General features: G+C 35.9%; 2 protein-coding genes and 1 non-coding gene across 6 annotated transcripts; 2 read left to right on the top strand and 1 right to left on the bottom strand.

Annotated features, from left to right (window-relative positions):
• The first annotated feature begins 554 nt into the window (after positions 1 to 554).
• LOC111803635 (NAC domain-containing protein 82-like) lies at positions 555 to 7,848 on the top strand. Of its 4 annotated transcripts, none has more exons than XM_023688139.2 (7): positions 555 to 723; positions 3,697 to 4,190; positions 4,314 to 4,591; positions 5,136 to 5,549; positions 6,896 to 7,339; positions 7,436 to 7,517; positions 7,629 to 7,848. In XM_023688139.2, the coding sequence occupies exons 2-6, from the start codon at positions 4,034 to 4,036 to the stop codon at positions 7,487 to 7,489; spliced, it is 1,347 nt and encodes a 448-aa protein (XP_023543907.2). In that variant the 5' UTR covers positions 555 to 723; positions 3,697 to 4,033; the 3' UTR covers positions 7,490 to 7,517; positions 7,629 to 7,848. The 4 variants fall into 4 exon arrangements, with proteins under 4 accessions (XP_023543907.2, XP_023543908.2, XP_086983789.1 ...); XM_023688140.2 differs by having other exon boundaries at positions 555 to 888; XM_087127663.1 differs by having other exon boundaries at positions 555 to 907.
• Positions 1,961 to 2,100, bottom strand: LOC147790453 (small nucleolar RNA Z247). The gene has a single exon (XR_015422797.1). It is a non-coding gene; the product is annotated as a small nucleolar RNA Z247 (small nucleolar RNA).
• Positions 7,700 to 11,705, top strand: LOC111803634 (BTB/POZ domain-containing protein At2g13690). Its single transcript, XM_023688138.2, is given in 5 exon segments — positions 7,700 to 7,837; positions 8,343 to 9,348; positions 10,545 to 11,280; positions 11,283 to 11,437; positions 11,439 to 11,705. Coding segments are annotated over 4 exon segments (1,671 nt in total). The 5' UTR covers positions 7,700 to 7,837; positions 8,343 to 8,616; the 3' UTR covers positions 11,487 to 11,705.
• Positions 11,706 to 15,031: the final 3,326 nt, after the last annotated feature.

Genomic DNA, 15,031 nt, shown 5'->3' with positions numbered 1-15,031 from the left:
ATAAGTTGATAAACTAAAAGTACGGATAACTCAAAAAACTCGACCAACCTAACTTAACTGGTAACCTCGTTGGGTTGGATTGAAATAAATGAAAACCTCCTAGATTGGGTTGGTTCATGAGTTTTGTTAATATTAAATTGGGTTGAACCGAACTAACATGTTTTCACTTACGACAATATTTTATTTTATTTTTATTTGATGTCATAATTGTTTATTTATTTATTTATTATCTTTTATGATAATCTTTAAACTAATTTTTCAAATTATAATTGAGTTGTAAAATTTAATTTAATGTTTGAAAAAAATAAATAGATATTTTATAAACTAATATTTTATTTTTATTAAAAACAAAAATTTGAATAAATAATCCGAAATAATCCGAAAAATTTACATCCCGAATAATTGAGGGATAAAATTGATATAAAAGTATAATATATTTTTTTTTTCATTTAGATTAGAAATTCAAGAGAAGAAAAAAACACCACCACAAAGGCTTACATTACGGTATTTGGGAGGGAAAAAGAAACAGATATATTTATTTAATTCCATTTATACCCCCATCCTCCTTTCTCAACAAGGCACCGTGCTGCAATTCTCTTCTATGTAAGCCTTTCATTGACTCCACTTCCGAAGTCCTCAAGCTTCATCGCCCCTTCCCCATCTCTCTCTCTCTCATCCACTTGCCACCTCCGCTTCTCCCCCGCTCTCTTCCTCGCAAATTTGGTACGGTTTCTGGGGTCTTTCTCTCAAAATCTGCTGATCTCTTCCCCCTTCTCTCTCTCTATCTCCCCACCCCTGTTTTTTCCATGGCGGTGGTGATTGGTGTTTATGATCGTCTATGGGGGTTTCTGAGTTTTCGTTGCTTCTGTTCTTGAGTTGACCTCGTTGGTAACTTTCTACTTTGTTGGTGAACGAGGGTTTCTCTGGATTACTCTGTGCATTTTCTTAGTACCCTTTTGATCGTTGTTGGATTATTTCGTTATTTATTCTGCAGCTGTTAGTTCGATGTTATTATTTAGAAACGGTGTTTTTCGGTTGCTTTGATTGATTTGTTTCCGAAAGATGTGATGTTTTTGTTTTGCCTCATCTGCTATGGGAACTGTTTTGTCGTGATTTGTTAATCGTTTTGGATGAATACTGTTAAACCTAAAATAGATCATAACTGTATATACTAAAATAGTCTAAGATTTACTAGTTTATGATTTGAAGGGTTTGTTACCAAATCTATGATTTTATGGTTTGTTACCAAATCATAGATTTGGAATGTAATCTTCATTATACGCATCTATAAATACATGAGGTCGTGACCCATATAGGTCATTGTGCCATTCAATCTAACATGGTATCAGAGCATGAGCTAGAAGGGCTAGGCCAGTTTCAACAATATGACGATGCTTGCGTTCAGCAGACCCATTTTGTTGATGTGTGTGAGGGCACGAAACACGATGACCAATTCCAAGGGAACGAAAAAATGTGTTGTGAATTTTCTGATATTCCCCACCCCAATCAGATTGAACCAGTATGCAAAACACGCAAACCTGCTCCATTGCCGACTTGAACTTGTTCACCTCCATGATAACGTTCACGCACAACGAGACGATCCAGGTCACTGGTGATATGGTCCGTAGCGCCTGTGTCGCTGTACCAATTTGGGTCAATCTTGTAAGAGGAAGTAGCCGCCAGTGCCGTAGGAGGAGCAGAAGAAGGTTCATCTTGATAGGACTCATCCATCCTATGCCAGCAGCGGATAGCAGTATGCCCCACTTTGCCGCAGATCTGGCAGGAAGGACGAGCAGAAGGGCCACGACGATCACCAGCAGGACGAGAGGGTGCATAACCTTGAGAACGACCACGACCGCGATCCCTACGCCCACGATTCTTCTGCTGACCACCACGACTAGCATAATTGGCAGAAGATCCAAGATTTAACTGAAGTTCAGCCTGGTGTTGTAGTTGGCGAGCTTCATACGTCATTAGATGTGCAAACACATCATCAAGGGTGAGGGCTTCACTCTTGGTAGTCATTGAGGTGACGAAGGGATCATAGTCAGGGCCAAGACCAGCGAGAAGATACGCGATCACATCATCATCCTGCAAGGCAGAGCCGGCGGCGGCCAGCTCGGTGGCTAGCCCTTTGATCTTGCAAAAATAATTTGCAGCAGATTGATCTCGTTTCTTGGACGTGGCAAGCTCAACACGAATCTGAGTAGTGCGAGCACGAGTTGACGATGAAAACATCCGCTGCAGGGTATCCCACGCCTCCTTGGACGTAGTAGCGGCAACCACATCATGAAGAATCTCCTCAGACATGGAGGAGAGAAGGCCGCTAAGGACTTGTTGATCCTGATCATACCACTGATTATAGGCCGGATTAGAGACCAGCTCAGCACCAGCAGCAGTTGAGGAAGGGATCAGCTTGGCAGGTGCAACATTGGTGCCATCGAGGTAGCCCATAAGCTTCGTACTCCGTAGGTAGGGTAGGTAGCCCATAAGAGAACTTGGATCCAAATTAATTCGGCAGTGGCATCAGCAACCGCCTTATATTCGGCTTCCGTACTAGAACGAGAAACTGTCGATTGTTTCCTCGAACTCCAAGAGATAAGGTGTGCCCACACCTATGCTTCCCAGTGAGAAGTTGTTATTGAATGGTGGTGAAAAGCTCTCACCTGAGGATACTACTCGCTATCGAAGTGTCGTTGGTGCTCTCCAATATTTGTCTCTGACACGTCCTGATATATCCTTCTGTGTCAACAGAGTGTGTCAGTTCATGTCCTCTCCGACTTCTATACATTGGGCGGCAGTCAAACGAATTCTCCGTTATCTACATGACACTATTGATATGGGTTTGTGTCTTACAAAGTCCAGCACTGATTTGTTGAGTGCCTTTTCAGATGCTGATTGGGCTGGGAATCCTGATGATCGTCGAAGCACTGGAGGCTATGTGATCTTCTTTGGTGGCAATCTTATCTCTTGGAGTTCGAGGAAACAATCGACAGTTTCTCGTTCTAGTACGGAAGCCGAATATAAGGCGGTTGCTGATGCCACTGCCGAATTAATTTGGATCCAAGTTCTCTTGCGTGAGCTCGGGATCTCGCAAGCGCGAGCGCCTAGCCTATGGTGTGACAACATTGGTGCCACCTACCTATCCGCCAATCCAATCTTTCATCGACGGACGAAGCATGTTGAGGTTGATTATCACTTCGTTCGTGAACGAGTATCGACTCGTCAGCTTGATGTTCGACTCATATCTTCCAAGGATCAGCTCGCCGATATCATGACAAAGCCACTGCCAGCTCCTTCTTTTAGCTATTTTAGGCGCAATCTGAACTTAGTAGTACATCGTCCAGATTGAGGGGGGGTGTTAAACCTAAAATAGATCATAACTGTATATACTAAAATAGTCTAAGATTTACTAGTTTATGATTTGAAGGGTTTGTTACCAAATCTATGATTTTATGGTTTGTTACCAAATCATAGATTTGGAATGTAATCTTCATTATACGCATCTATAAATACATGAGGTCGTGACCCATATAGGTCATTGTGCCATTCAATCTAACAAATACCACTTGATTGAGTGCTTGAACTTTACTCACTGTTTGGCTCAGCGATGCTACTTTTGTTTGGTGAAGAAAATGTTTTTTAAGATGAAGTTGCCTAATATATCATCACTGCGTCTAATGCTCTTCAAAACAGGGATTTCCTAGCATACCGATGTCTTTAGAACTCCAGAGGAAGAATTCATCTAGACCGTTTGATTTTTGTTTCATGAACCGGGGGGGATTCTGGTGCTTGTGGAAGGTCTTGTTTCGTCACTGGACTTGACGTTTATTTTTCTTCTCTCTTTCCCCCCCTTCTTTTCCTTGGTGGGGGTATGCGAAGCTATTTGAAAATTGGATTCAACACTTGGGTATATTTCTTCTTTTAGAACATTTTTTGAGAGCTATTCGTTTCAAGCTGATTGAGATAAAAGAAAATTTCCATCCTGCTAGTGGGAAAGTTGTTGATACATAGTACAGTCCCTAAATTTATCATGACGGAAAGATCACTTCCTCCCGGGTTTCGGTTTCATCCAACTCACGTTGAGTTGGTAATGTACTATCTAAAGAAGAAAGTGATGCAGCAGAAGCTCCCTCAGGGAGTCATTTCTGAGTTGGACATATACAAATATGCGCCCTGGGACCTTCCAGGTACTTACTCATTTTTATCTGTTATGGCTTGTCGTCGTTTATTTATCGATCATATTTGATAGTTGCTAATAATCTCCCACTATATGCTTCTTACGGAAATTGGAACCCTTGTTTATTTTTCAGATAAATCTTGTTTGAAAAGTGGAGATCTGAAATGGTACTTCTTTTGTCCGAGAGAAAGAAAGCATGCAAGTGGGACTCGAATAAGTCGTACTACACAATTTGGGCATTGGAAAAGTACTGGAAAGGACAGGCCTGTAGCTTACAACAATAAAAACGTTGGGCATATTAAGACTTTGACATTTGTTAGAGATAAAGCAACAAAAGGGGGTCAAACTGACTGGGTCATGCACGAGTACAGGATTGAAGAAAACAGTCTGTCCTCAAAAAATGTTGCTCAGGTAATCATTAAAACCATGATTCCATAACCTTGAAATTTTCTTCTTTCATATGGTAGTTTCAGTCGTCTGGAGTTGATGTTGTGGTTTAAAGTTAAACTTTGAATGTGCAGTACATATGTAATGCTTGGTTACTTCTTCTAATCATAATTGTTGCATGGAGTATGGCAAACATTTATAATAAGTGGTGTAAAACTTCAGGATTAAGGGCCTCATCTTGGCGTTCCCTTTCTAAGCCTTTTGCTAGTATTTCATCATACGATATCTGTTTCAATTGAAATGCTGTTATTTTTTTCTTTGACTCACTTGTTGATTTTGTATCTTTTGAGCATTAATCTCTTTTTATTTCTCCGATGAAAAGTTTTGGTTCTTGTTATAAGAAGTTGGTAATTAATCTCCTTCGACTCTATACTCGTATGGTTCCAATCCACCGTCTCCTTTCCCACAATTGAACTTTCGATGACTGACAAATAGAGAAGACTATTTTGCAAAGGTGATTAATGGGATTGATATCTGTGATACCATTGTAATGATGTGTTCATGGCAGGATGCATATGTTCTCTGCGTAATATTTCAGAAGGATGGTCCAGGCCCAAGGAATGGTGCCCAGTATGGAGCACCATTTAAAGAGGAAGATTGGAAAGAGGATGGTGTGGAGGAGATGGGTTCTTTTGAAGTTGATCTTTCCTCCGGCCTGTCAGTGCTATCTAGTAAAGAGCCACTGAATTCATTTGCTCCAGACACCTCTATGACACCAAGTAGTGTTTTTGGCTGTTCTTCAGCATCCTGTATTTCTGAAAATTTGGCATCTACTTCGAAGGAGATTCCTCAGAACATATCCGGGGGTATTGTTCCAGTGGAGATACCTCAGGATCTGGATTCTGCTGACTATGTATTTACAATTGAAGATATTTTCCCTGAAGATGGAAACTTGAACATGATCGTTGATGATGGATTTCAGGTGCACTCGCTGCTTTACCCTTTTTATGCTTTGTTGATTTGACTATGATAAATGAATTTTTAAAATTTTCTTCTTGGTGTCATTAAGTTTCTTAGCTTTTTGAACGGTTGTCCCTACTAATCTTGAGATTTGATTTTGGCAGTGTTAATAAATTTGCATTCAGATTCTTGGAAAGTTAAATAAACATGGTTTCGGGAGGTTTAAGAAAAACTGTGGGAGGGAGGGACTGCTGCTCAAACCTATGAACTCATCCAAATTCATTCCACAAACATGAGTTCAACGTCTCAAACCCACCTAAATTCAAATCCTAAGATTTGGCTCAATTCTAAAGAAAAATACTCTCAACTTTGTCATTAATTTGAAAAAACTACGTACATTCTATCATTAACGTTTTAAAACTACCATCGGAGAAGAAAATTATGCCATCCTTTTAGACTTAATATAACGCCTCATGTTGAGGGTTCACATCAAGATTTAACACCTGATAACTATGACATTCTCCTGCATTCCTTACAACATAGTAACAGAAAACTATCCACATCAACTCACACGAGTCCATTTGACATATTATGTACTCTTTCAGTGCCTCCTAATAAACCTTTCAGAAAGTCACCTAACATAGAACTGTTCTAAGCAAAACACGTAGAGTTCTACTAATCCAAGTAAGTGTCGATTTTCGTCCAACATTCTAACAATTTCTACTTCAAGACATTGATAAAAGATCAAGAGTAGTAGTACATGTGATAAGGAAAAATCAATTAGATAAACTTATATTTGTAAAGTTGTAATCTAGAGGTAGAATAGAGAGGAATAATTGAAGAGAGAAAAAGAGGGAGATTAAAGAAAAGCAAGCTGAGTTAAGATAATTAAAAGTAAATTATATAATGGGATAGTTTTAAATCTAATTTCAAAATGTTGAATCTTCAAGACGGTCACAGACTTCATTCATCTATTTTATTTCGCTACCCTGGGAATGCTTTGAATAAATCCTTCCATTTTAAGCAAGAAACCTGTTTTTCTATTTCTTTGAAATGGCATCTGGTACATGGTTGTGTGAAATCCATTTAAGTTTTGCAGCTGGTACATCTTATTGCAGTATTTGAAGCAATAAGATGGCAATCCTATTCGTCTAAGCCTTTTTTCTCTTGAAATTATCCCTTAGGTGTCGTCTCTTTTTGGATGGAATCCTTTTCTGTGTAGTTAGTCATGGGCCTTGGCAGTTCTTTTTGCAATTTATTGATATGATCTTGTGCTTTCATGGTGTGACTTTGATTTCAATCTGTTATTGATGAGGTTTACTCTTGAGGGATATCTCCCAACTGTTGAACACATGTTGTGGTTTACAGGCGACTGTTCCTGCTTCAAAACATACAGATCAAAATGATCCAATATATGGAGGTTTAGGAGACCTAGGCGCTTGGTCTCAATTGAATGCTAACATCACTGAAGATGGTAATGCTTATGTTACTGGCAATGGAGCGATTTATAGTTCTGAACAAACGTTTCCAATTTACTACGAAGCAATGTTTAGTTCAGACCAAATGCCATACTTGGAGCTGAATGATCTTAACGCTCCATTGAGTGATACTTACCGAGACACGCAAATCTCTAATGCTGTGTACAATTGTTCTAGCGTTATCGAACAGCCGTGTTTCCATTTTAGTTCCTTCGGAGCTGCCAATCAGCATGTTCCTTCATGTCAGTATCTTTCTCTGCATCATTCCAGTGATCAAATATGTCACCCCACTGATCTTGGATACCCTGATGCAAACATGTCTGCTTCCAGCCAGGTACAGAATCGGTGAAACTGTTTAAACAACTCTTTAATTATTGTTTCTTTTTATGAACATCTATCAACACTTAACCTGAATATATGAATGTTTCAGGAAAATACTCATTCCAATTCAAATGGGGGATCCAATGGCTATAAACCTCCCTGACTGGATCATGATGCAAACCTCCCCTGAGGTATTCCATAAAATATTCATCCCAATTCAATGCCATTTGCACTAATGCAATGACAATCTGTTCTGAGAATGAATGTGTAAATGCAACCTAATGTACAATACCATGATGCAGGTTTCTGGATAACTACGAACCTCGTGGCGACGCTGTTACTGTAACTTGATATTTATCATCGTGCAGGGGTTTTCTGTGGCAGTTTGTGAATAAATCTATTGTGTTGAGAGATGAGTAGTTTAAGGTATCAAATGAACAGACTGAATTAGTGATTGTGTGGCAGATATTCTTGTTAAAGAAAAGGATGATCACAGTCTCTGCTCTACAGGGTAAGTAAAGGTTTGGTTCTCCCTCTTGAATGGAACTTGCTCTTACTGCATGGTTGTTAAGTGTTTTAGACACTCTGCTTCATCTGGGAGTTCTTATGGTATCATCTGTTTATCATCACCGAAACTCGGTTTCGGTTTCGGTTTCGGTTTCATTTGAGTTTCTGAATTTTCAAATTAATAAAATAAATATCATTTAAATATTATTTTGGTCTTTTGATTCTGTTCATTTTAGACCCTTTTTGTTCAAAAATTTTTGACCCGAAACTCAAAGGAAAAAATAAGAAATCAATATCCCCAAACTATTAATATTAATTAAAGCGTGTTCATTTGGGAAGAACCATTATTATTATTATTATTATTATTATTATTTTTTTTTTTTTAAAAGATACCTTTTGTTGTAGGGGATTTGAATATCCAAACACAAAAATTATGGATGTTGAATCGTACAGATTATAAGAGACTGAGAGTTTCTTTTTTTTCTTTTTATATAATCATTGCTCTTCAGAAAAGAAGAGGAAAAAGAAAAGCATTTTTCTTGGGAATCCGATGAAGATTGAGACCCATCAAAATTCGAAATTGTGTTCTAACTTCTGGGTCTCCGCCTGTGTTTGTAATCCGCCATTAAACTAACATACCGAACAAACCTCCAAATTTCGCCATTCCCAAAGCTTTCATGAGAGCTTAACCAGGACAAAAAAGGGCTAAACAGACGTGTACTTTTGGTCATTCATCTTCTTCTTCTGGTTCTTCTGGTTTTCGCCGCCAATCTCGCTCTTTCTATGGAGGATTCTTCCCGGCGAAAAACCGGTTCGTTTTTGGACGCTCGTTCGCGTCGGAGATCTTGGTGTTGTTCATTTGCTGTGCCGCCTTCCAGTCCCGATAATTTTGTGGTTTCTCGCTCCAAAACCCCTCGCAACAAGTCTGAAAATGTGGTCAAACCTAGTGCTTCTGTTCCCAATTCCCCTCAGAGCTCTAAATCCGGGTTGAGTTTAGTCGGTCGGATTGACCCAAGAAGGATCTTGTCTCCCGGCAGAGTTTCGCCGATTGACTCCGACCAGAATGTTGAAACTTTGGCGCAACAAATGGGCACTGAAAACTCCGCAGTCGTCGATTCCCTCGTCCAACCACGAGTCGAGAGCTTTCGTGCCCCGAAGGAAAAGTATCGGGATCCTCCAGCCGGCTTGTCGCGCTCTGGTTCAGTTGAGTGTAATAAGAAGGATATCTTTGATGTGAGGTTGAATTTGAGGGCAAAGAACGGTGGATGCATGGTTTTGGAGGTGAATTCAGAAGCACTGTGTGCTAATTCAGAGGTTTTTTCTGAGCTGATTCTGAAACATAAGAAGGATTCAGCATCAAATGGCAGTCCTTCGCGTTCAAAGCTGTGTAGAATCGAAGTTCCTGAGGTGGAGAATTTGGGGATATTCAGAGAGACCATGGAGCTTATGTTTGAGGATGATATATCAAAACGCCTCTCGAAGATCGGCGTCTATCGGTCCATCGACATACTCGAGGTTAGAACATTGATCTTGATGGTATTGTTTTTGTTTTCCTTTTTGGTTTATAATTTGATTGCAATTTGTTGTGTATTTGTTTTTCTTATCAGCTGTTTATGTTTAACCCCAACTGGCAAGAACAACATTGTGTGAAACTGAATATCTTTTTTTCCCAGAAAATGTAGTATCTGATTGAGAAAATCCTTAGGTTGAACCATGCTTAACTGTAGAACGTTGAATGAAATATTTGGAATCGAAGAGCCTGTGTAACTGTGAGATGGGAGAACGAAACATTCTTTATATGGGTGTGAAAATCTCTTCCTAACAAACGCGTTTTAATAACCTTGAGGGAAAGCCCGGAAGGAAAAGCCCAAAGAGGAGACATAAGTTCTTCGATTTGAAAAAGAATAGCTTGTGTAATTGTGAGATCCCATATCGGTTAGGGAGGAGAACGAAACATTTTTTATAAGAGTGTAGAAACCTCTCTTTAAGAGACGCATCTTAAAAACCTTGAGGGGAAGCTTGGAAGGGAAAAGCCAAAGAGGACAATATCTGCTAGCGATAGACTTGGACTGTTACACATGATATCAAAGCCAGATACCGAGTGGTGTGCCAGCGAGGATGCTGGGCTTCAAGGGGGGTGGATTGTGAGATCCCATCTCGAAATATTCTTTATAAGAGTGTGGAAACCTCTCCCCAGCAGATGCGTTTTAAAACCTTGAGAGAAAGCCCGGAAGGGAAAGTCCAAAGAAGACAATATCTGCTAGTGGTGAGCTTGGACCGTTACAGTAACATACTCTTAATAATTCAGCAAACAAAAAAAAAAAAAAAAAAAAAGAGTGTTGCTCAAAAGAAAACTTCACAACAACTATAACTTGTAAGAATTATCCGACCAAGTTCTAGTCCCCTCGAACTATATGTTCTACGAAGCAGCCGAACAAATTTCTTAGAAACGCTTAAGACATACACCTCGTCCAACATTTGACCAAAAGGCTATAAAATCTCTAGAAAACAGCTTACGCCACCACCTGACGAGCTTACCAGAACCTTCTCCCGAACTTACATTTCCTAAACTGATGCTAACTCTGCTTCTAGAGAACGCTTTACTAAGATCAATTGCAATTCTCTTAATGTAGTAGTGATTATCTAGATCGAGCATGATCGATGTGTTAGTGCATTCCATGCACTAACAAGGAGTATCTTTTATCACATAGATATCTGCAAGTATCATGTTCACGAAGTGCGTCGCTTCATGTTTAAAGTACTTAGAGGCCGTGCCTTGGACCGAGGAGGAAGAAGAGAAACTAAGGAATCTGTTTATAAAAGTCGAGTTTGACGATGCAACAAGTAGAGATGTCATGGCTAGACTACGCTTGCTCGACTCGGTAACTTCACATCAAAGTATAGCCAGACAGCTCGTTTGGTCCATTTCCACTTGTACTAACTCCATTGCAAGAAATGAACTCAAGTCTTTAGTCAAGGGACTTCTCTGCAAGAGCTCAGTTTATGAGAAAGATCATCTGGGCCTCAGTAAAGAGGACCTTTATGCAGTTTTCCATACTTGTATAGCTTCATTAGTCAGCCTTTTGAAGGGATCCTCGGACACGGTCTGCCCCCGAAGATTCGTTAGGAATATAACCGAGAAGCCATTAATCGAACAAATCGCAATCGAGGTAGATAACATGAACTGGCTGCTTGAAATTTTACTTGATTGGCAAATGGCTGAAGAATCTGTCAATATATGGGCAGATCAGAAAGAACTGATTCAGATGCACGAGATCACTTCACCTATGGTTAGATACGAACTCAGTCGGGTTTCAGCTAACTTATTCATCGCAATAGGGATGAGAAAAATGAACTGTCGTTCGGAATCAAGGTCAGGACTACTACAGTCATGGTTCGGTCCAATGCTACTAGACTTCAGCTGGCTACAGCGCTGCAAAAAAGGACTGGTATGAAACTGCTGGAGGAAGCCATGGGTCAGGCTCTGCTTACTCTACCTATGAGGCAGCAGCATTTGCTATTCATGGACTGGTGTCGGTTCTTCTCGAAGCACGGTACCGAGTGTCCGAATCTTAGCAAGTCGTTCCAAATATGGTGGCGCCGTTCGTTCGTTCCTTAGAGGCTCTGAGACCTACTCAATTGAATCCAGGTAGCTCTCCCTGCACCACTTTCTTGAGCTACATAACACCAGTGAAACAGTTGTGTAAACCTGAAAGTTAACGATAGGATTGTTGTAACAGCTTTTAGAGCAAACAGACAACTTTAAAATTTACGAAAGCTTGTACTACTGATTTCCCACTTGTTTGTCACTCTCTGGAAATTATGTTCTTAAGCACAGTGCTAATGAAATTCTTAGGGTAGATTTTTCATAATACCCGTTTTAACCCCTCATATTTCTCGACCAAGCTAAATAGCGCATATCTATGACATGGAAGTTTCTTACTGAGTCGTAAACTTAAACATAGTTCAACTAGTTTAGATATATATTCTCGACCAAGCTACGTAGTGTATATCTATGACATGTAAATTTCTTATTGAATCTTCAACTTAAATATAGTTGAACTAGTATAGATATATATTCTCGACTAAGCTACGTAGTGCATATCTATGACCCGTTTCTTATTGAGTCGTAAATTCTTGACCAGCTACGTAGTGCATATCTATGACTTATAAGTTTTTTTACTGAATTTTCAACTTGAACATAGTTCAACTGGTATAGATATATATTCTCGATTAAGAGATTAGATAACTGAATTTTTCAATTTCTACACGTTATTAGACTAGAAAAAGAAGGGTCTCTCTCTATCTCCCATGTAATCTGGTATAAAAAATTTCAATTCCTCCCGACACCTACTTTAACGATATCAATCACTTTTTTCATATATTGATATTTGTCAAAATATTCTATCTTTTCACATTAAATGTGTTGGATAATCGTCACGTAAGCCTTCATTCTATACACTCTAAAAAGATTTTATTTTATTTTATTATTATTTTTTGGCTGTTTATGAGATTGGAAATCCTACCGACCTTTTTTTCGTTGATTTTAATAATAAAGATGATGATAATTGATAGTAACAACAATTATTATTATTATTATTTAAAATATGAAAAAAAAAAAAAAAAAAGGGGAATTTGGAGGTGGCGGCTGCGTGTTCACACCATGTGGTCCGAATTTAACAATTTTTGGGCCATAACAATAACCCTTTGTGGTGGGACCCACTGTGAGTGACGTCATTGCATATTTAGCAATATTATCCTAAATTATTTCAATATATATATATATATATATAATAAAGATTTTTATATTTACATAAATTATAATAATGGTCACATTTCAATTTTCAGTATATAAGTTAAAAGTATATTAGTAGTTTATTCTTTTTTTTTTTTTTTTTTTTTTTTGCTTATCTATAGTTATTTTAGAATACTACTTATTCATTTTTATTTTATATTTGTAATTATGTTTAAATTAAGAAAAATTTAAAATATTAGGGATATAAATGAAATTTACCACTTCATAATTGTCCAATTTATTTCAATTAAATTTTTCTCGAATTTAATATTAATACAAAATTAAGATTTGGTACGATAATAAATTTATTTTTTATTTTCTATTTTCTAAAATTATATTATTTTTTTAATATGAGTTTTACCACTCTTATAGTAATAATTTAAAAATAATCTCGAAAAAACAAAAAAAACAAAATAGTATCCAAATCCAATAATAAAAACAAATAAATAAATAAAGATTCCATGCATCAATAATTAGTGGAAAATGCCGTTACAATAGATAACCAAAAATATTATAATTTGTTGCTACATTCTAATCATGATATTATAATTATTAAATATAATGGCCCATTATTTAGGCATGAGATACAGGTGTTATTTGGTAATTTGAATTTTTAATTATATTCTACTATTATTCAAATAACCAATCTTTTTAAATATTGATGACATCATAAATGAAGGGAACCATTAATTATCGACTAATTAAGATATATATCATCGATTAAAATATTTTTATTTATCATATTTATAAATAATTTATGATATTGTAGCTCGGTTTTACATTTTATAACTATAACTTACAATTAACTTAGAAATTAGGTTAAAATTATATATATTAGATTTTTCTTGTAAGTCTTAGCCCTAAGAAAAATTTGAAATTATTTACGATAAATTAATAAAAATATCTATAAATTAAGTTTTACTAAATGTAGGGAATAAATATTTTTACCATGTGCAACCATTATTTATTTATTTATTAAGTAAAATGTGGCATTAAAAGGAAGTTATTTAAAAAAAAAAATGCCACGTGGATGACGAGGTGTTGAAATGGGGTCAGACTGAGATCCCGAGAGGTCTCCTCTGCAATTTTGACTCATTCAAAGCTTTTTTTTTTTTTTTTTTTTTTTTTAATAATTTTTTATTATCTTTATTTTTACGAAATAAAAAATTGGGATGGCTATAAATTCAAAATCAAATCATGTTAAAACTACTTTTGGAATTTATTCCATAATATATTTTATTTTCTTTTTTTATTCTTAATTTATAGAAATCACGTTTATTTATTTATTTCTTTTTGAATTATTGTTAAATTTTAAAATGATATTATCTTTTATCTGACCCTAATAATCTCATATATAAATTATTAATTTTTTTTTAAAGAAAGTTAAATAATTATACTTGAATTTTATGAGACAATTATAAAACTTGCAAAATTGGAAATATAAACTAATCACGTGGAATTGGACACTCATTTATTTATTTTTTTTAATTTTAAAATTGGTATAATATTAGCCCAGCTGATTATGGATATTTTTGTTTTTTTTTTTAATTATAAAAATAGAGAGATAAGTTTATATTTATTTATTTTTAGAGAAAAATAAAATAGATTTAAATGTAAACATAATCTATAATATTTATGATTTAGGAGATTTCAATATGAATAATGCTGTTGACATTTAACTCATATGTTTACTATCCCATTTTTGTCAACATGTTTTTTTTTATTATTATTTACTTTAAAAAATAACTTTTTCATGTCAAAAAGTCAACTTTTCATGAGTCCTTTTAAAGTTATTTATTGCCTTTTTAAAGATTGCAATCTAAAAGTCTTTTATTATTTACAAAAGTTTTAATTATCATTGAAATTAAATTTATATATACAAAATGACAATAAATTTCGATAATCCCGACCTGTTGCTCTAAATCTCGAATTTTTTTTGTTAAGAAAATAAAAAATACTCAAAAAGAAAGATAGAGCGATCAAAATTTGAGATAATAGTACGTGTTTTGTCCACACGGCAGAATGAAATTTAATGGAAGTTGAAAATTAAAATTAAAACGACTAAAAATTAATTTAAAATTTACAAATTATATCCTAATTTATTAATACCATTCTACAACAAAAATCCAAAAACTATAACGAATACTAATTTTTTTCCTAAAATTTATTTTTATTTTTGAAAAAAAGATATAAATTAATTTTGTTGATGACATTTATTTAATTATATAGAAGACGTAATATAATGTTCGGCATAAGCATTATTTAGTAGTAGTAAGTTCCAAAATTTAAATAATTTTTTAGTTTTTTTCGCCTATTAAATTTTTTTTTATTATAATTACAAATATTAATACGGTGTGATTTTTAATAAATCATAATTTACTAAAACAAATTTATTACATACTT

Source organism: Cucurbita pepo, chromosome 10 (assembly GCF_057944985.1).
Source record: "Cucurbita pepo subsp. pepo isolate OVF chromosome 10, ASM5794498v1, whole genome shotgun sequence".
In the NCBI taxonomy this organism is placed as follows: domain Eukaryota; kingdom Viridiplantae; phylum Streptophyta; class Magnoliopsida; order Cucurbitales; family Cucurbitaceae; genus Cucurbita; species Cucurbita pepo.
The sequence above is the reverse complement of the archived record's forward strand: the minus strand, read 5'-3'. Positions and strand labels throughout refer to the sequence as shown.

Bases quoted from the DNA above. Each gene is read 5' to 3' on its own strand.
- LOC111803635 (XM_023688139.2), top strand. From the start codon at position 4,034: ATGACGGAAAGATCACTTCCTCCCGGGTTTCGGTTTCATCCAACTCAC. The intron at 4,191-4,313 runs GTACTTACTCAT...TTTATTTTTCAG, and splicing joins TGCGCCCTGGGACCTTCCAG to ATAAATCTTGTTTGAAAAGT. The intron at 7,340-7,435 runs GTACAGAATCGG...TGAATGTTTCAG, and splicing joins ACATGTCTGCTTCCAGCCAG to GAAAATACTCATTCCAATTC.